Here is a 22,192-nt window from a genome sequence, read left to right as displayed (position 1 = left end):
TTGAAAAACGTTTCTTCAACTCTTACTAGCTTGCGTTGTTGTGGTTTTTTAAAGTACCTACGTTTATGTAATATACTTTATTTATTTATTGATATTTTTACGGGTGAAACCTACCAACAAACATGGCGTCCACCGCGGCGGGCAAACAGCGGATCCCGAAGGTGGCGAAGGTAAGAAAAGAAAGAGTAGTAGAAGAAGAGGAGCCACGAAATAAGCTAAGCTAAAGGCTAACATGTGTTAAAAAGAAGCAAAAGCACCTTTTTGTGACCACGTTCGCTTTGCATATCGTTAAATCTGTAATATCTGATACGAATACGCGTTATATTACTGTTTTAGAGCGTCAATTCTGAAGGGGGCCTCGTGAGCTCGACACCAGCTAACGTTGGCTAGCTGCATGTCCCGTAAGCTAGCTGAGTATCCCACATGATGCTCCATGTCTTCAATGTGATGCTGTGTGAGAGACATGCTGACAAAGGGTTCTGGAGCACAAACAAACACAGGCTACTTCATGTGTATGGAAAACAAGGTCACACTCACTCCATAAAACATCAGGAGGAAGAGGAGGGATACTGGTGTCAGGAAGAAGAGGAGGGATACTGGTGTCAGGAGGAAGAGGAGGGATACTGGTGTGTATGTGTCAGGAGGAAGAGGAGGGATACTGGTGTCAGGAGGAAGAGGAGGGATACTGGTGTGTATGTGTCAGGAGGAAGAGGAGGGATACTGGTGTCAGGAGGAAGAGGAGTGATACTGGTGTGTATGTGTCAGGAGGAAGAGGAGGGATACTGGTGTCAGGAGGAAGAGGAGGGATACTGGTGTGTATGTGTCAGGAGGAAGAGGAGGGATACTGGTGTCAGGAGGAAGAGGAGTGATACTGGTGTGTATGTGTCAGGAGGAAGAGGAGGGATACTGGTGTCAGGAGGAAGAGGAGTGATACTGGTGTGTATGTGTCAGGAGGAAGAGGAGGGATACTGATGTGTATGTGTCAGGAGGTAGAGGAGGGATACTGGTGTCAGGAGGAAGAGGAGGGATACTGGTGTGTATGTGTCAGGAGGAAGAGGAGGGATACTGGTGTCAGGAGGAAGAGGAGGGATACTGGTGTGTATGTGTCAGGAGGAAGAGGAGGGATACTGGTGTCAGGAGGAAGAGGAGGGATACTGGTGTCAGGAGGAAGAGGAGTGATACTGGTGTGTATGTGTCAGGAGGAAGAGGAGTGATACTGGTGTCAGGAGGAAGAGGAGTGATACTGGTGTGTATGTGTCAGGAGGAAGAGGAGTGATACTGGTGTCAGGAGGAAGAGGAGTGATACTGGTGTCAGGAGGAAGAGGAGTGATACTGGTGTCAGGAGGAAGAGGAGGGATACTGGTGTGTATGTGTCAGGAGGAAGAGGAGTGATACTGGTGTCAGGAGGAAGAGGAGGGATACTGGTGTGTATGTGTCAGGAGGAAGAGGAGTGATACTGGTGTCAGGAGGAAGAGGAGTGATACTGGTGTGATAATAATAAAAGGCCTGAGCTCCATCACAGTTTAAAGTCGTCCAAACAAAATAAAACTGTATATTTCACTCCCCATGTTACTCTGAATTATTGTCATAATCGATCACGTGACCTTGTGATCTTCTTGTTGACAGTTCTGCATCTGAAGGTTCCTTCTCCTCCGTATATTATTTTGTATGTCGACCATTACTCCGTTCACATCAACCAGATTATATCTACTGCTGCTGAAACGCCTGTTTTGCTCTAAGCGGCCTCTAAAATATCAACAGCCCCCTAGAAGCGAGCGCACGGCGTTCTGTCGTAGCTCCGCCCCCTTACCCATGTGCCCGTGCGCCGCAGGTGAAGAACAAAGCTCCGGCCGAGGTCCAGATCACGGCCGAGCAGCTGCTGAGGGAGGCCAAGGAGAGGGAGCTGGAGCTGCTGCCGCCGCCGCCCAAGCAGAAGATCACCGACGAGGAGGAGCTCAACGACTACAAGCTCAAGAAGAGGAAGGTGAGCGGCGGCCAGGGCTCACACCTGAGTTACGGGTCACATATGATTAGTTTAATATCTATATGTGTGAGTAGGTGTGCGGAAAGAACGAAGAGTCTGGCGTTTCCTTTTGGCCGTGGACATTTATGTCTCTTTCCCACACCTGTGTTTACCTTTACTTCCTGGTGCTCTTTTAACACCCCGTCACCCGGGTTACGCCCCTTTCCTTAAAGGGCCCTCGTGAATTCATCCTTAGTCCCCAAATATAAATATATATATATATATTCATATATATAGCGTTAACATGGTAAACCGCTGAAGGTTATGTGGGACTATAGTACCATGTGAATACCCGTTAGCTAGTGCTGCCGTTAGCACATTAGCATTCAGCCTGGATGGGCCATCCAGTGTTTAGCTTTCAGTTCTATTCATTAATATTATTGTGATCATATATATTATCTGAATATATATTATATATAATTTGTATATATGTATATGGGTCTGAATCATTTTCAGGAAAAAAACCCTAATTTTGATTATTTCTGCTTGATATTTTTTCATTGAAAAACTTACAAAATGTATTTTCTGTTCCAAACAAAAAAGTGTTCTTAAATCTGTAGGATATGAAGTGTAGACCCGGAGGGCTCTGCCTCAACACAGTATTTATTATATAATGTAATTATTACAAATGTTAGAAAATGTATATATTGTTCGAGAAACCATATTTTTTCATCCAGGGCTTTGAAGACAACATCAGAAAGAACCGGACTGTCATCAGCAACTGGATCAAATACGCACAATGGGAGGAGAGCCTGAAGGAGATCTTGAGGTATGGATCCAGGTAAACGATGTGTCGCGGCCCCACGTGGGTCCCTGCCCCTCCCCCACCCCTCACCGCTGCCCCTCCGCCTTCAGGGCGCGCTCCATCTACGAGCGAGCGCTGGACGTGGACCACCGCAACATCACGCTGTGGCTGAAGTACGCCGAGATGGAGATGAAGAGCCGGCAGGTGAACCACGCCCGCAACATCTGGGACCGGGCCATCACCATCCTGCCGAGGGTCAACCAGTTCTGGTACGACGGAGAGTCTTTTGGAGGAGCGCCTGTAGCCCGCTTGTACTGTTGTTTTAAACATGGCCGCCCTCTTAAAGGTACAAGTACACCTACATGGAGGAGATGCTGGGCAACGTGGCCGGCTGCAGGCAGGCCTTCGAGCGCTGGATGGAGTGGGAGCCCGAGGAGCAGGCCTGGCACTCCTACATCAACTTTGAGCTGCGCTACAAGGAAGTGGACAAGGGCCGCTCCATCTACGAGAGATATATCCTTTGGTGGCAGGTTCAAGTGCTGGGCGGGGGAGGAGGAGAGTTGAGTCACGGCACGCAGCCAGAAGCGTAAAGAAAGATCACTTTTTGAGTTATTAAGTGATCTGACAGTTATTTTATCACTTATTTGTAGAACCCAAAGAGACGTCTTTGAACCTCTCGTTGGGTCCGGAACCCAAAGAGACGTCCCTGAACCTCTCGTTGGGTCCGGAACCCAAAGAGACGTCTTTGAACCTCTCGTTGGGTCCGGAACCCAAAGAGACGTCCCTGAACCTCTCGTTGGGTCCAGAACCCAAAGAGACGTCCCTGAACCTCTCGTTGGGTCCGGAACCCAAAGAGACGTCTTTGAACCTCTCGTTGGGTCCGGAACCCAAAGAGACGTCCCTAAACCTCTCGTTGGGTCCAGAACCCGCCATGTGTCTACGTTCCACTGGTGGAACCCAGAGCAGCAGCTGACCGTCACGTTTAAAGAAACTAGAGCTCTGGTTTTGGTTCGTGGTTGAACGCCTTAACGGCGCCGCACTCGTCCTCGTCCACCCCGAAGTTAAGAACTGGATCAAGTACGCCCGCTTCGAGGAGAAGCACGGCTACATCGCCCACAGCAGGAAGGTGTTCGAGAGGTCGGTGGAGTTCTTCGGGGAGGACCACGTGGAGGAGAACCTCTTCGTGGCCTTCGCCAAGTTTGAGGAGGCGCAAAAAGAGGTGAGAGGAGACCAGAACTTCGCGACTCGAGTCCTTTCCGATGCTCCGGTTTATCTCTACTCCACGTCCCTCTTCAGTTTGAGCGCGTCCGGGTGATCTACAAGTACGCGCTGGACCGGATCCCCAAGCAGCAGGCCCAGGAGCTCTTCAAGTTCTACACCATGTTCGAGAAGAAGTTCGGAGACCGGCGGGGCATCGAGGACGTCATCGTCAGCAAGCGGAGGTTCCAGTACGAGGAGGAAGTCAAGGTCCGTGCTTCACTTTGGTTTCCTGTCGTCGAGTCATCAAGTCGTTTTATTTTCCATTTGTAAATCAGACAAAAAGGTGAAATGTCGAGAGTCTGGTTGTATTGTCACCGTTTCTTCTTTTTATCTACCAAAACGACCTGACTGAGAGACTTTTCTTTTCAGTCCCTTTGACCAGCAGGAAGGAAAACGTTACTTCCTGTTCATGGAAAATGTTACTTTCTGTTTATGGATAACATTACTTCCTATTCACAAAAAACGTTTCTTCCTGTTCATGGAACATTTTACTTCCTGTCTACAGAAAAAGTTACTTCCTGTTCACAGAAAACGTTACGACCTGTTCATGGACAACATTACTTCCGGTCTAAGGAAAAAGTTACTTCCTGTTCATGGAAAACGTTAATTCCTGTTCTTGGGAAAAGTGACTTCCTGTTTATGGATAATGTTACTACCTATCTACGGAAAATGTTACTTCCTGTTCATGGACAACATTACTTCCTTTCTACGGCAAAAGTTACATCCTGTTGATGGAAAATGTCACTTCCTGTTTACGGAAAAGTTTACTTCTTCACGGAAAAAGTTACTTCCGGTCCACGGAAAGTGTTACTTCCTGTCCTCCCCCGCTGACGTTGTCCCGGCCCCCTCAGGCGAACCCTCACAACTACGACGCGTGGTTCGACTACCTCCGCCTGGTGGAGCACGACGCCGACTCCGACACGGTGCGCGAGGTCTACGAGCGAGCCATCGCCAACATCCCGCCCATCCAGGACAAGAGGCACTGGAAGCGCTACATCTACCTGTGGATCAACTACGCCCTCTATGAGGAGCTGGAGGTCAAGGTGAGGCCAGTCGGAAGGATTTCAACATGTATGTAAATGCACACAAGATTTAGAAGATTTAGAAGAAGAAGCTTTAACTTCAGTTTTACGTTGAGATGACTTCACCATCAAGTGTTTGTTCCATAGTGATGGAAGGAAGCTGTTGTTGTTGTTGTTGTCAGGATCCAGAGAAGACGAGGCAGGTGTACCAGGCCTCTCTGGACCTGATCCCCCATAAGAAGGTGAGCTCTCCTGGTCCTCTGCTGCTCTCGGTGTCGACGCTCTTCACGGATCCTGATGGACTCGTCGTTTCCTTTCAGTTCACGTTCGCGAAGATCTGGCTGCTCTACGCTCAGTTTGAGATCCGGCAGAAGAACCTGCAGGGAGCGCGCCGGATCATGGTGAGGCCTCCTCCGTGTGTTCACGGGTTCCCCCGAAGGTCAAGGTGTACGACGCGTGAACCTCCTGTGGTCCTCCTCCAGGGCACGGCCATCGGGAAGTGCCCCAAGAACAAGCTGCTGAAGGGCTACATCGAGCTGGAGCTGCAGCTGCGCGAGTTTGACCGCTGCAGGAAGCTGTACGAGAAGTACCTGGAGTTCAGCCCCGAGAACTGCACCACCTGGATCAAGTTCTCCGAGCTGGAGACCATCCTGGGCGACGTGGAGCGCGCCCGCGCCATCTTCGAGCTCGCCATCGGCCAGCCGCGGCTCGACATGCCCGAGGTGCCGACCTCGCTTTACATTTCAGTATCGCCAAAAGAAATCGTAAATCTTTTTTTTATTTTATGTATTCAACGTTTTTTGACCCTTTTTTCCTTTCGCTGAAGGAAGTTATGAAAACTCTGGAGTAAATTATAAAATATTTATTATATATTATAAGATAAAAATCCAAAAGATTCATCTTAAAGCACAACATCCGAATGAATGTTTCTATGCTACGATGTGAAGAGCAGTCAGTGGGTGAGGATCAGAGGCGTCAGGTCATTAAAAAGGTTATTTACAGGCCGGGAAATAAGATCCCGAAAGACATCGACATGTATTTATGTTCATTTACGCTTTTGAAAGTTCTTATTTAGGTTTTCCAATGCTGAATAATTGTGGTTATATCAATATTACACTGTCTCTGTCTCTCTCTCTCTCTCTCTCTCTCTCTCTCTCTCTCTCTGTCTGTCTCTCTATGTCTCTCTCTCTATGTCTCGTGTCTCTCTCTGTCTCTCTATGTCTCTCTCGCTCTCTCTCTCTGTCTCTCTATGTCTCTCTCTCTGTCTCTCTGTCTCTCTCTCTGTCTCTCTCTCTCTCTATGTCTGTCTCTCTATGTCTCTCTCTCTATGTCTCGTGTCTCTCTGTGTCTCTCTCTATGTCTCTCTCGCTCTCTCTCTCTCTCTCTATGTCTCTCTCTGTCTCGTGTCTCTCTCTATTTCTCTGTCTCTCTGTCTCTGTCTCTCTCTCTCTCTCTCTCTCCCTGTCTCTGCAGGTGCTGTGGAAGTCCTACATAGACTTTGAGATCGAGCAGGAGGACTTTGAGAACACCAGGACGCTCTACAAAAGGCTGCTGCAGCGCACCCAGCATGTCAAGGTGGGAACTGCACAACAACAACGTTTACAAACGGAAAGATTTGAAACCCGAAGTCGTGACGTCGCTCGTTACTTTGAGCGCCGCCATTGGTCACTAGAGAGAAGTAGTCCCTTCTATAGACTTCACGAGTGAACTCCTCCTCCTCCGCCTCAGGTCTGGATCAGCTACGCTAAGTACGAGCTGTCCATCAACGGCTCCGAGCGGCTGCAGAAGTGCCGTCAGATCTTCGAGGAGGCGAACAAGGGGATGAGGAACTGCGAGGAGAAGGAGGAGCGACTGATGCTGCTGGAGTCCTGGAGGGACTTCGAGAGGGAGTTTGGGTCGGAGAGCTCGATGGAGAGGGTGAGGAAGCTGCTGCCCGACAAGGTGAAGAAGAGGAGGAAGCTGACGGCCGAGGACGGGGTGAGGACCGCCACATGTCTGAAAGGAATCTGCATCGTTTGTGATTTTGAAACCGATTTATTGACGATTTTAAGTGGATCCATTTTATTTTTACACTTCCAGGTTTGTTTTCCAATATTAATTAATTTTTATTTTTTATTGCTGCCAACTGATCAAAATCAGGGAATGTTCTAGTCCACAGTCGAATCAAATATTTTGAAATATTCATTTTCTTTCTTTTTTTTCACTCAGGACCTCAAAAGATAAATATAAAAAAAGTGTTTGGCGTTTTCTTCTTGATTTAAACTGACGTGAAACAAAAATATTTTTGAGTTTTGTTCCACGTCAGTAAAGAAAACTTAAATAAATAAAAGTACTTCACGTTCTTAATCGGTAATGGCCATCTTCTTTCAGTCAGATGCAGGCTGGGAGGAGTACTACGACTACATCTTCCCCGAGGACGCCGCCAACCAGCCCAACCTCAAGCTGCTGGCCATGGCCAAGATGTGGAAGAGGCAGCAGATGGTGGACGAGGGCGAAGGGGACGAGGGCGAAGGGGACGAGGGCGAAGGAGACGAGGGCGAAGGAGACGAGGGCGAAGGAAACGGGGGCGAGAAAAGTCCAGAAAGAAGTCCCGAGTCGCCGTCCTCGGACAAACCCGCCGACGCTCCCGAGATCCGGCCGGAGGGAAACGGCGAGACCGAAGCGGCGGAGGAGGAGGAGAAGACGACGGGCGCCGACCGGGACGACGAAGGCAGCAGCAGTGACAGTGACGATGGAGGGAAGAAAGAGGAGAAGGAGAGCAAGAGAGGAGAGGAAGATAAAGAGTAGCTTCTCCACTCTGGATCCATTTTTCTACCAATCTGTTCCCTTTTTCTTTTTTTACATTAATAACAAAAGCAGCCCATGTGTTTGTTTTCTGCATTATACAAACATCAATTCAAACTCCCGTTGTGGTTTCTTCTTCTTCATAATAAAATGTCAGAATTTTGGGAAATAGTTAGTACAATGTGAGTAGCCTGTGATATTAAAGATGTCTGACGGGGTGGACGAAGCTTTCCTCGTGTCTGCAACCAGGAGACGAGTCAGGTTTCCTCAAGACTATTTTATTTTATTTTTCCATATTTTACGATATATTTTCTGAAACTTTAAATTCATAGCTTTGGAAATAAAAACTGGTCCTTTGCAGAATGATTTATTGTTTTATGCCCAACTCCATTCGACCGCCTGAAGGGACTGATGCCACAAAGTGAGTACTGTTTTATAAGTGCACTGGCCCTTTAAATGCTGAACAATGTCGAGTTAAATATCAACGTCTGAAATACTGATTTCACCATATTGTATAATAAATATATAAATTTATCACAGATACATTACATAATAATCTAAGTGTTCGTACTCGATTATCTGATTAGTTCACAGTAAGTAAAGAACAACGTTTTTTCACCACGAGAATCAGCTGTCGCGTGACGTTTTGTGATGGCGGAGCGGCTTTGATCCTTTGAAGTGGCAGCAGGGGGCTCTATATAGGGGCCGCGCCCAGCGTTTCATTCACCAGCAGGAGCTTCATCAGAGACAATAATCCATAATATTACTAATTTCATTAATATTTTGCCATGAGTCAATCACAGACAGCACAGACGTAGGCGATGCCCGGAGGAGGATTAACCGTTCGCTCGCTGGTCGATTCCTTCTTCACGAACCTCACAGCTAACCAGTGGAAGCTGATGATTAATGGCCACCTGGAGGACACCACAGCCCCGGTGGGGCAGCTGCTGTTGGACATCATCAGGACCTTGACCACAGCCTTCCTCGCAGCGCATGGGGAGACGGACGTGGTGACGAAAGAAAGCGTCAAGTCCAGTCTGGGAAACACCATCACAGACTGCTTCAAAGCTGCTCTGGATGTCACCGCCCGAGGCAAGAGTCGCAGCGCGACCCTCTTGAGGGACATGGTCTCAGAAGAGGTCATGGCCACCATTCAGATGAAGCTGCACATCACTCCCCCCGGCAGGCTGGATCAGATGCAGGCCCTCGCCAACAAGATGATCATGTCCATCGCGCGTAGGACAACAAAAGTGTTCACGTGCAGTCAGGGAGCTGAAGGTATGGTAAGGACGTTTATTGGTGAGGAAGAATCATCAACATCTGCATTCCCTCAGTTGCCGAATATACCAGATGTTACCGAAGGAAAACGTTTCGGGTACAACGCGTCAACATCTCATGAGGGAGGTGATTCTGGCCATCAGAATACCATTTTTGGAAATGAAATCAAATGTTCCTGGTTTATAAGTTCAGGTAGTTCTGGCAGCTCCTGTGGTCCGCTAATCCAATCCTCCAGCTCTGAAGAAGGGGAGGATTCTGACATCTCCTTTGAGACAATTGTTATGTCATCCGACGAGAAATCAGAACCTGAACCAGAGGAGTTGGAAAATGCCGGACCCTTTGATGAATTAGAGAATGAAGAGGTCTCATCAAAACCGCTGGTCCAATCCTCCACCACTGAGGAAAAAGGGAAGGATTCTGACATCTCCTTTGAGACAATTGTGAGGCCTATGTCATTCGACGAGAAATCAGAACCTGAACCAGAGGAGTTGGAAAATGCCGGACCCTCTGATGAATTAGAGAATGAAGAGGTCTCATCAAAACCGCTGGAGACCACTGAGGATCCTGCCGTACAAAAATGGAAGAAGAGGGCGCTCTTTTCATTTCTGGAGAATCTGGTGATACGCACAATGAAGAAGTGTAAGTTGTATATCACATTAATGTCACCCACAACCATCGCCCAGCTTCTGATGACGCCGACGTGGGACATGGTCAAGGACATGGACTTCTCCTCAAAAACCCTCAAATACCTTGAGAACAGGGTCTTCAAGGAACTGGTCAAGGTGTCGGGCGGTGCAGAATTGTTGCTGCTTGACATGAGAAGTGCTCAGCTGTCATTTCGGGTGGGCATCGCTGTTATCATCGCAGAACGTCTGAGGGAGCCACCAAAGCCGTGCAGCAGAATCCACCGGTTCTTCTCGTTCTTGGGCCAAGTCATCGCCGACTTCTACTAGCCTGTTTGAGTCCATGTCTGGGACTCAAAGGCAGACTCGAGACGAGGTAGTCAGGTTAAAAAAACACAGTATTTACTTCAGGCAGGTAAATCGCTGGTAAGTTTAGTCCATATCTGATAACCACGGGTGCAGGACTCAGGTAGTCTCGAGATGAGGTAGTCAGGTTCAAACAACACAGTATTTACTTCAGGCAGGTAAATCGCTGGTAAGTTGAGTCCATGTCTGACAACCACAGGTGCAGGACTCAGGTAGTCTCGAGACGAGGTAGTCAGGTTCAAACAACACAGTATTTACTTCAGGCAAGTAAATCGCTGGTAAGTTGAGTCCATGTCTGACAGCCACGGGTGCAGGACTCAGGTTGTCTCGAGACAAGGTAGTCAGGTTAAAAAAACACAGTATTTACTCCAGGCAGGTAAATCGCTGGTAAGTTTAGTCCATATCTGACAACCACGGGTGCAGGACTCAGGTAGTCTCGAGACAAGGTAGTCAGGTTAAAAAAACTAAGCATTTACTTCAGGCAGGTAAATCGCTGGTAAGTTGAGTCCATGTCTGGCAGCCATGGGTGCAGGGCTCAAAGGGACACGGGGAACTAGAGCCGGCGACGGGACACGGGGAACTAGAGCCGGCGACGGGACACAGGGAACTGGAGCCGGCGACGGGACACTGGGAACTAGAGCCGGCGACGGGACACTGGGAACTGGAGCCGGCGACGGGACACTGGGAACTAGAGCCGGCGACGGGACACGGGGAACTGGAGCCGGCGACGGGACACTGGGAACTGGAGCCGGGACACTGGGAACTAGAGCCGGTGACGGGACACTGGGAACTAGAGCCGGCGACGGGACACGGGGAACTAGAGCCGGTGACGGGACACTGGGAACTGGAGCCGGGACACTGGGAACTAGAGCCGGTGACGGGACACTGGGAACTAGAGCCGGCGACGGGACACTGGGAACTAGAGCCGGTGACGGGACACTGGGAACTAGAGCCGGTGACGGGACACTGGGAACTGGAGCCGGGACACTGGGAACTAGAGCCGGTGACGGGACACTGGGAACTAGAGCCGGCGACGGGACACGGGGAACTAGAGCCGGTGACGGGACACTGGGAACTAGAGCCGGCGACGGGACACGGGGAACTAGAGCCGGTGACGGGACACTGGGAACTAGAGCCAGTGACGGGACACTGGGAACTGGAGCCGGTGACGGGACACTGGGAACTAGAGCCGGTGACGGGACACTGGGAACTGGAGCCAGTGACGGGACACTAGGAACTGGAGCCGGTGATGGGACACTGGGAACTAGAGCCGGTGACGGGACACTGGGAACTGGAGCCGGTGACGGGACACTGGGAACTGGAGCCGGTGATGGGACACTGGGAACTAGAGCCGGTGACGGGACACTGGGAACTGGAGCCGGCGACGGGACACTGGGAACTGGAGCCGGCGACGGGACACGGGGACCTAGAGACGGGACACTGGGAACTGGAGCCGGCGACGGGACACGGGGAGCAGGAGCCGTCCAGGGGGGGGGGGGGGGGAGTCCATGTCTGACAGCCACGGGTGCAGGACTCAGGTAGTCTCGAGACGAGGTAGTCAGGTTAAAAAAACTAAGTATTTACTTCAGGCAGGTAAATCGCTTGTACGCTCACAGACGTAAAGAAAACTACTGGCAAAGACTAAATCCCTTGACTTCTATAGCCTATGTGAGACATCTTAGGGATGTGAGAGGAGCTGTGCTCTGCATGTTTCAGATACAATAACTCATGGAGTCAACTCAGAATCAGAATCAGTTTTATTGGCCAAGTAAGTTTGCACAAACAAGGAATTTGACTAGGTAAAGTGTCTCTGTGCTTACACAAAATATACATTACAACACAATACAATACAGAACAAACAAAACAAATAGTGCAGTACAGAACAAACAGTGCAAAACAGTGCAACGGTCTAAGAAGTTTTAGAAAGTGACTTAAAGTAAATACAAGAGGAATGGCTATATACAGTAGCTGTGAAACAGTAGTGCCAGAAGAAGTGGAGAGTGCGAGAAGTGCAGGGATAAATATATATGCTACAGTGGGTTATTGTTTAGTAGTGAGACGGCGAGGGGGAAGAAACTGTTTTTGTGTCTCGAGGTTTTGGCGAACAGTGATCTGTAGCATCTACCAGAGGGGAGGAGTTTAAATAGTTTGTGTCCGGGGTGGGAGGAGTCTGCAGTGATTTTTCCTGCCCGTTTCCTGACTCTGGAGGTGTACAGGTCTTGGATGGTGGGCAGGTTGGCACCGATGATCTTCTCTGCAGACCTGACTGTCCGTTGGAGTCGGTTCTGATCCAGGTTGGTGGCCGATCCAAACCAGACAGTGATTGAAGTGCACAGAACAGACTCTATAACTGCGGTGTAGAACATGGTCAGCAGCTCCTGAGGCAGGTTGTACTTCCTAAGCTGGCGCAGGAAGTACAACCTCTGCTGGGCCTTCTTGATGATTTTGTTGACTCCTCACACATGTTCACACAACATATCCAGGTTTAATTATTTATTCTTTATATTGACTAATTAATATTCTTCTAACGTTACCCTGCTATGTGTTTGCATCGTTAAAATATCCCGGTTTAGGAGTTCCGGTAGGATGTTGGAGTGAACAGTCACGTAATTTTGAGCTCTCTCAACTCGGCGACAATAAACCCTCAAATCATAATTTAAACAAATACATTCAATATAATATAGGAGGGAACCGGTAAAGAGGCCGAATATACAAAGAAAATCAAGTGAGTTTAGATAGAAAAGGAAGAAAATGGATTCAAATTCTGAAAATGGAAAGCGAGGTGAGAAGAACGGGGCAGGTGCAGAACCAGCTAGCCTAAAACAACTGACGGACTTGCTAGCACCCATCGGTAAACAACTGGAGGAGGTGAAAAAGGAGGTTAAAGAAGTCAAACAAGGGATAATCGATGTGAGGAGAGAGGTAAAGGAAGAATTCGACGGATTCCGGAAAGAAACTGAAAGCAAATTCGAAGGGATTAATGCCGACATGAAAACGCAGCGTGACCACATGGAGGAAGCCCAAACACGCGAAGCTGAACTGGAGGAATGGCAGCTGGAAGCTAAGAGCGAAATGCTAACTATTGCGGCACGGACCCTAAGGATGCAGGAGAAACTGACGGACCTCGAGGGCAGGTCGAGGAGGAATAATATTGGCATCTTTGGCATACCGGAGGGCACGGAGGAGAATTCGACAAGCAAATATCTGGAGCGCTTCCTAACCACCGAACTCGAATTGCCTAGCGACACCCCACTCCAGCTACAGCGAGCACACAGAGCCCTGGCACAGAAGCCACCTCCGAACGCACCCCCCAGATCAGTGGGAGTGAACTTCCTACAATTCGAGACCAAGGAAATGGTGCTCAGTCACGCATGGAAGAGGAAAATCCACGTAGGAGGGAAGAGGATTTTTTTCGACCATGACTATGCAACTGAAGTGGTCCAGAAAAGAAAAGCATACGGACCCATTAAGAAAATTCTAAAGGAAGAACAGATCCGTTTCCAGACCCCGCTAGCTAGGATGCGAATACACTGGGGAAGCGGAGTCAAAACGTACGACAGTGCAGAGGACGTGGCGAGGGACATGGAGAAGAGAGGTTACGGGGTGGATCTCCCGGGAGAAGGCACCGCGACCGCAGGGAGGGAGAAGACACGAGACCCGGCAGAACAGACGACCCGAAGCAAGACGGGGAGGACGGCAGCGGCTGCTGCCAAGGAGAAGCTGAAAGGGTTTCAACGGGGGAAATGAGTCTGGCTCGCTGGCCTGAATGGACGTGCTAAGGATTATGGAACCCACTTTGTCGGCTGACAGGCATGTTAACGGACCTCTAATAAATCCAACGCAACTGACGCCGATTGAGAGAGACTAAAATGAGAGAGTTGGACATAACTAGACGGAGGGGAACCCTACGGAATGGGTTTGTTTTCGGTTCTAGAGAGGGGCCCTTTCTGAGAGAGAGGATACCCCCTCAACCTACCAACGGGACCTGGGGGAGACGACATCCCCTTCTTCGGAACAAGTTTGTGTTTTGTTTTATTGCATTTTATAATTTCATGTTACGTTTTATTGCACGTTATGCAATGTTGAATGTTCCTTATGTATTCAACCTACTGCTGTTCAGGTCGCTTAATAGGGCTATTGATCTAGGAATAGATGGGTACGACTGTTAGACTGGTGTCACTTAATGTTAATGGCTTGAATACCCCCAAGAAAAGGGACGGTTATGACTAAAGTAAAGAAGGATGGAGCCCAAATTATATATCTGCAGGAGACTCACCTTAGCAAAGTAGAACATGACAAGCTAAAGAGGTACGGTTATAGAAATTTGTACAGTAGTTCGTTTAAGGGAGGTCCCAGAAGAGGTGTGACGATTATGATATCAAACCAGGTACAATTCGAATACGAAAAAGAGATAAGAGATGGGGAGGGAAGATATATTATTGTGAAAGGGAAGCTTGACAATGTGATGGTTACTCTGGTGAATGTGTATGCGCCTCCAGACTGGGACAAACACTTCTTTAGACTGCTATTTGATGTTATCGCAGCGGAAACAGAGGGTATTTTAATTTGTGGGGGGGATATGAATGTAGTTTTAAATTATAACATGGACACAACTAGCCTTAAAAAATCAAAAATACAAATATCAAGATACGTAAATACATTATTGGAGGAGATGGGATTGGTCGATATATGGAGGAATCTACATCCACTAGAGAAGGACTTCATGCATTATTCGGCGGTGCATAAAGTACACTCGAGAATAGATTATTTGTTTGTGGATTCAGGAAATGTCCACAGGGTTAATGAATGTCATATAGGAGGGGCAGATGTGTCCAATCATAACTCGCTGTACCTTGACATAGGCATCAGTAACCGGAAAAGAATAACCAATTGGAGATTGAACGTGGGTCTACTGAACAAAGGAAGGACAAAATCAAATTGGAAATACAAAAATATGTTAAGGAAAATGACAATGAGATGGTGAAGGCAGTTATGAGAGGGAGGTTAATTTCGGAAGCGACCTACGCAAAAAAAAAAAATTTAAAAACGTATTCGGAAAATATAGAAAAACTGAGAGCATTGGAAAGAGATTACCAGAATTCAGCTGACTTGGACACAAAAGAAAATTAAGCTCGTAAAATTAGAGATAGAGAAACATCTAACAGAGGAGATGGAACGGAAGATTCTCTTCTATAAGCAAAGTTATTATGATATAGGCCCGAGAGCCACTAAATTACTTGCGAGACGGACCCGTAAGCAACAAGTCAAATACATAAAATTAGGGACCCCCTTACGAACCAATTGATAACAGAGCCAGAGGAGATAGAAAGAATATTCCAAAGATATTATGAGGAATTATATACACAGCCAGAGTCTGCACCAAGAGAGGAGATAAAGTCTTTTTTAGACACACTAGACCTACCAAAGATAGGACAGACACAGAACGATGCCCTAACGAGGGATATTTCAATAGAGGAGGTGGTGGAGGCAATAAACAGATTAAAAAATGCGAAAGCGGCGGGGAGTGACGGCTACCCGGGGGAATGGTATAAGACATTCAAGGACGAACTGGCTCCGCTGTTAGTTAAATCTTTCAATTGGACATTACAAAAAGGCAAATTACCACCAACACGTACAGAAGCAATAATAACGGTCATACCTAAACCGGGGAAAGATAGGGAAATATGCGGAAATAATCGACCATTATCGCTACAAAATTTGGATTACAAGTTATATACATCTATTATTGCTAGACGAATGCAGGCCTTTACACGGGATTTGATCGACGAGGATCAAACGGGATTTGTGAACGGGCGACAGACGCACGATAACATTAGGAGGACACTGCACATTACAAGACAGCCAAAGACAAGTGCAGGCTGCAGAGCATCATCCGCTCGGCCGAGAGGGTTATCGGCTGCAATCTGCCTTCCCTCCAGGTCCTGTTCACTTCCAGGTCACTGAAGCGGGCCAGAAAGATTGTCGCCGACCCCTCCCACCCTGGACCCTTCAAGTCCCTCCCTCGGGAGGAGGCTGCGGTCCATCATGACCAAGACCACCCGCCACACCAAAAGCTTTTTCCGACGGGCGGTCGGGCTCATCATGGAGAGCCCGGACTGACTGACTGTCACCCCAGGACTACCACCTCTTCTTCCACCTTCCTCTCCTCCTCCTTCTTCCCGCCTCCTTCCTCTTCCTTCCTCCTCCTCCTCCTCCTCCTCCTTCTTCTTCCCTCCACACACGTCACTTTAACATGCACTTTAACTTGAGGCCTCCACACACATGCCACTTTATTTGCATGCACTTTAACTTAAACACACGCCACGAATATATACTACACTTTAACTAAAACACACCACTTGAAGCACACACCCAAACACTTTCACATTATTTGTTGTCTTTCTGTCGTGTTGATTGTTTTTTGTTTGTCATGTCCAAATGTTGCACCTTCCACCAAAAAAAATTCCTCGTTTGTGTAAACATTCCTGGCAATAAAACTGTTTCTGATTCTGATTCTGATTCTGATTATAGATCAGGCAAACAAACAGAAAAGAGACACGATACTGGTTAGTGTAGATGCCGAAAAGGCGTTTGACAGGGTAAATTGGACTTTCCTTTTCACAGTGCTAGAGAAATTCGGATTCATTGATAAATCAATACAGATTATTCGAACCCTATATCAACGACCTACAGCTAGAATCAAAATAAACGGGAGCCTATCTAACAAGTTCGATCTACAGAGATCAACCAGACAGGGATGCTGTTTGTCACCAACCCTGTTCGCATACTTTATTGAATCATTGGCCCAAGCCATACGCGAAAATAGACGAATCCAAGGAGTGACAGTGTGCGGGGTAGAACATAAGGTCGGCCTCTTCGCAGATGACGTCATTGCATACCTTGAACAGCCTGGTGAGTCGTTGCCAGAATTGCTAGATCTCTTGAACACATATGGGAAACTATCAGGATACAAGATAAATATCACTAAAACCCAAGTACTCACCATCAATTATACACCACCCAAGGAGATCAAAGAAAAATTCAATTTAAATTGGAATCTAAAGAAAATTAATTATTTAGGGGTAGAAGTGACTAGAAACATATCAGGACTATATCGGGCAAATTATGATAAAATTTACCAAGAACTACTAAAAGATCTACATAGATGGACCACCCTAACATTGGATTTTAGCTCAAGGATAGAATTAAAAAGAATGAATGTATTACCCAGACTTTTATATTTGTTCCAAGCATTACCAATAGAGATACCTCAAACACAATTCATAACATGGGACAGGATGATATCCAGATTTATATGGGGGGGGAAGAGGCCAAGAGTGAGGTTCAAAACTCTCCAGCTGAAGAGGGAGAAGGGGGGCCTGAGTCTGCCGAACCTGAAAGAGTACTACCACGCGGCCCAGCTGAGATACGTACACTGTTGGTGTAAACTGGACTACGAAGCAAAATGGAAAGAAATGGAAAAATCATTTGGAATGTGTCCGATACAGAGTATTATAGGAGATAGGGAAACATTTAAGAAGGTTAGAAATCAAATGGATTCGATCACAAAATTTACCTTGGAATTATGGTTCAAATTACTTAGACATAATAAGGCGGAGAAGGACACAAAAATATTAAAATGGGTGGCTTTTGATAAGTTTTAAATCAGCTGGGCACCGTGGGGGACTCGGACAGTGGGCGGATAAGGACATTACAGCATGGTGCACGCTGGTGAATAAGGGGAAGATAATGAGCTTTCAAGACTTGAAAACGGCATGTGGCCTGGATTGGCGGGAATTTTACAAATATCTACAGATACGGGATTATTATGGGAAACGGATTGGACAGGAGCTCTCTCTAGAAATGAACATGGTAGTACAAGTAATGATCGATACATATAAAGGGAAGCGGGTCAGGACTATAACTACATTATATAAGGCATTGATGGCTGACAAAAGCACAACAGGGTATATAAAAGAAAAATGGGAAAGAGAATTTGGCATGGAAATACCTGAAGACGAATGGGATAAGATGTGGGAAAAACATAAGACAACAACCTGTTCACGAGCCTGGAGAGAGTTTTCTTGGAAAAATCTGATACGGTTCTTTATCACACCCAAAATATCAAATAACTATTCTGAAACAAGAAAGTCATGTTGGAGGAACTGTGGGTCATCTGATGCTAACCATGCACATATATTCTGGAATTGCCACAAAATAACAGAGTTTTAGGAAATGGTCCATAGGATAACACAAGAGATTCTTGGATATGAATTTCCTATGAAACATGAGCTGATGTATCTGTATATTTACTCAGAGAATATTGTGCATGATGGGGATTCGTATCTATTCAAGATACTCATGGTTGCAGGTAAAAAGGTAATTACAAGGAAATGGGGGACTGAGGACTTACCCACTCAGACCCATTGGGTGGACACAGTGGGGGAAATACATACGATGGAAAGACTGACACAGGCTACGGCTGACAGGATCACAGATGGACAGTAAATGGAGGAAGTGGACCCGATGGCAGTTGACACAGAATTGACATGACAGCAGGTTTTTCTGTTCTTTTACCCCTTTTTTTTTTATTTGTTTATATTTTATTTTTAATTCTGGTTGTCGATGTTGTTGATGACTTGTTGTATTTGTGTTCTTATTGTTGAATAAAAAGAAAATTGTAAAAAAAAAAAAAATCCCGGTTTAATTATTTATTCTTTATATTGACTAATTAATATTCTTCTAACGTTAATACGAATATGTATCACTGGCTTTTATTTTGACTTTCATTTTAAGCACTTCCGTTCTGTCGTTTTTGGTTTCAGACGGCAGAAACGAAATACGGAGGTGGTATTCTGTTTTTCCGTTTTTGGTTTCAAACGGAAAACGAAAAAACCAAGTGATTTCCGTATTCCGTATTTGGAATGAAACGAAAAAACAAACTAACAAAACGTACACGGACCCGAATTGAACCGGCCGGCAACACAGGTTCCCTCCTAAACAGCCGTCCAATTACCTGAAAAAAATAAAAACACCCCCCCCTCAGGCAGGGAGGCGAACAACACTACTAATCCCCATGACACGCTGGGTCAGAGCATTGAGGTCTTCACCTCCTTCTCCTCTGCTGAAGGAGGCGTCCCATGAGGCCATCGGGGGAGGCCTTCACCTCCTTCTCCTCTGCTGAAGGAGGCGTCCCATGAGGCCATCAGGGTGAGGGAGCCCTTTGCCCAGGACAGACACCTCGGTTGCACTCAGAGGCTCTTCGGTGTTCAGCACGATGGATCTCTCATCGGGCTGATGGCAAGTGACTCGAGGAACAGGACAAAGCAAAGACAGCTTTCACCACAGGGGACTCGACCAGTTCTGTAGGATGCCCATGGGCTTTCCAACATCTAATGCAGCTGGTGTTCAATTCAATTCAGTTTATTTGTATAGCCCAATTTCACAAATTACAAATTTGTCTCGGAGTGCTTTACAATCTGTACACATAGACATCCCTGCCCCAAAACCTCACATCGGACCAGGAAAAACTCCCAAATAACCCTTCAGGGGGAAAAAAAGGGAAGAAACCTGGAGGAGAGCAACAGAGGAGGATCCCTCTCCTAGGATGGACAGATGCAATAGATGTAATGTGTACAGAAGGACAGATTTAGAGTTAAAATACATTCAATGAATATGACAGAGTGTATGAATAGTTCATAGTAGGCATATTCCACGATGGAGACCTCCACGATCCATCAGGCAGATGGCGGTGGGGAGGAGGAGTGGGCGGAGTCTCAACAGTAGGCGGAGTCTCAACAGGACAGTGGCGTAGTCAGGAGCAGGAATTCCACGACCCAGACCTCGATGATCCATCAGGCAGATAGGATCTATGTCGTCTCATAGGGTCCGATGACCCCATGAGACGTGAAGTCAAAAGGACTCGGGAGAAAGCAGAGTTAGTAACGTGTGATTGAGAGATGAAAATTCATCCTTAAGGAGAGAAAAAAAGAGGAGATAGGTGCTCAGTGCATCCTAAAACGTCCCCCGGCAGCTATAAGCCTATAGCAGCATATCAAGGGGCTGGACCAGGTGAACCTGATTCAGCCCTAACTATAAGCTCTGTCAAAGAGGAAGGTCTTAAGTCTACTCTTAAACGAGGTGACTGTGTCTGCCTCCCGGACTGAAATTGGAAGCTGGTTCCATAGAAGAGGAGCTTGATAACTAAAGGCTCTGGCTCCCATTCTACTTTTTAAGACTCTAGGAACTACAAGTAGTCCCGCATTTAGTGAGCGTAGCTCTCTAGTGGGGCAATATGGTACTACAAGCTCCTTAAGATATGATGGTGCATCACCAATCAAGGCTTTGTACGTTAAGAGAAGAATTTTAAAAGTGATTCTTGATTTTACTGGGAGCCAGTGCAGAGCAGCTAGTGCAGGAGTGATGTGATCTCTTTTCTTAGTTTTAGTGAGAACACGAGCTGCAGCATTCTGGATCAACTGGAGGGACCTAAGAGACTTATTAGAGCAGCCTGATAATAAGGAGTTGCAGTAATCCAGTCTCAAGTAACGAACGCTGAACCAATTTTTCTGCATCTTTTGAGACAAGATGTGCCTGATTTTGAAATATTACGTAGATGAAAGAATGCAGTCCTTGAGATTTGCTTTACGTGGGAGTTAAAGGACAAGTCCCGATCAAAGATAACGCCAAGATTCTTTACAGTGGTGTTGGATGCCAGGGCAATGCCGTCTACAGAATCCACATCACCAGATCATTGATCTCTGAGGTGCTCAGGGCCGATTAAAATTACTTCGGTTTTGTCTGAGTTTAACATCAAGAAATTGCAGGTCATCCATGTTTTATGTCTTTAAGACATGCTTGAATTTTACCGAGTTGGTTGCTCTCCTCTGGTTTTATCGATAAATATAGTTGAGTATCATCTGCATAACAATGAAAGTTTATGGAGTGTTTCCTGATAATATTGCCCAAAGGAAGCATGTATAAGGTAAATAAAATTGGTCCAAGCACAGAACCTTGTGGAACTCCGTGATTAACGTTAGTGGTTATCGAGGCGTCATCGTTTACAAATACAAACTGAGATCGATCTGATAAATAGGATTTAAACCAAATTAGTGCCGTGCCTGAAATGCCAATCGACTGCTCCAGTCTCTGTAACAGGATGTCATGGTCAATGGTGTCGAATGCAGCACTAAGGTCTAACAAGACCAGGACAGAGAGGAGTCCTTTATCTGCTGCCATTAAGAGGTCATTTGTAATTTTCACCAGTGCTGTCTCGGTGCTGTGGTGTTTTCTAAATCCTGATTGAAATTTCTCAAATAAACTATTATGATGTAGAAAGTCGCACAACTGATTTGCGACCACTTTCTCAAGGATCTTGGAGAGGAAGGGGAGGTTAGAGATCGGTCTGTAGTTAGCCAACACCTCTGGATCCAGAGTGGGCTTCTTCAGGAGAGGTTTAATAACAGCCACTTTGAAGGAGTGTGGTACGTGGCCTGTTAGCAGAGACACATTGATAATATCTAATGTTACAAGGTATCTCATGCTTGCTATGTTTTATATGTAAGCTATTGTTTATATTGTTTGCTTCAATGATTTGTACATTTGTTTTGTTGATATAATCTTCATTTGTATTTGTTGGAGCAAAAATTAGCGATATCTTTGAGGGAAACACTGGGTGAATTGGGACATGCACTTCCTACATTTAAACACAGGGTTGCACAGTACCATTAAAAGGCATGTAGGTGGGTTAGAGTGGAACAATGTCAGGGCCTCTACAGCAGAGGTGTCAAACACAAGGCCCGCGGGCCGAACGCGGCCCACCGCGTCATGTTATGCGGCCCCTGACTGCTTGAAAGACATATGATCAGTGGTCCCCAAACTACGGCCCGCGGGCCGAATCCGGCCCGCCTCCCCATTTGGACCGGCCCCCTGAACAATATCAGAGACGCGTTCCGATTTATTATTTTGTTCACCTGGCCCGCTGCCGTTGAGATTGCAGTGAGACGCGGAGAAAATGTGGAGTGGTGCTCTTCTTCGCAATAAAACATCTTTGATGAGACGTGTCGAGTCTCGGCCAATCAGCGTTCAGATG

At 46.8% G+C, this 22,192-nt stretch overlaps 1 protein-coding gene across 1 annotated transcript; it reads left to right on the top strand.

The window, feature by feature from the left end:
* crnkl1 (crooked neck pre-mRNA splicing factor 1) lies at positions 1-8,197 on the top strand. Its single transcript, XM_056427497.1, has 14 exons — positions 1-170; positions 1,832-1,984; positions 2,701-2,792; positions 2,879-3,037; positions 3,115-3,281; positions 3,809-3,987; positions 4,065-4,235; positions 4,880-5,071; positions 5,233-5,292; positions 5,371-5,451; positions 5,533-5,772; positions 6,524-6,625; positions 6,779-7,027; positions 7,421-8,197. The coding sequence occupies exons 1-14, from the start codon at positions 123-125 to the stop codon at positions 7,835-7,837; spliced, it is 2,310 nt and encodes a 769-aa protein (XP_056283472.1). The 5' UTR covers positions 1-122; the 3' UTR covers positions 7,838-8,197.
* The last annotated feature ends 13,995 nt before the right edge of the window (positions 8,198-22,192 follow it).

Source organism: Pseudoliparis swirei, chromosome 12, assembly GCF_029220125.1.
Source record: "Pseudoliparis swirei isolate HS2019 ecotype Mariana Trench chromosome 12, NWPU_hadal_v1, whole genome shotgun sequence".
NCBI classification, from domain to species: Eukaryota; Metazoa; Chordata; class Actinopteri; order Perciformes; family Liparidae; genus Pseudoliparis; species Pseudoliparis swirei.
The sequence above is the reverse complement of the archived record's forward strand: the minus strand, read 5'-3'. Positions and strand labels throughout refer to the sequence as shown.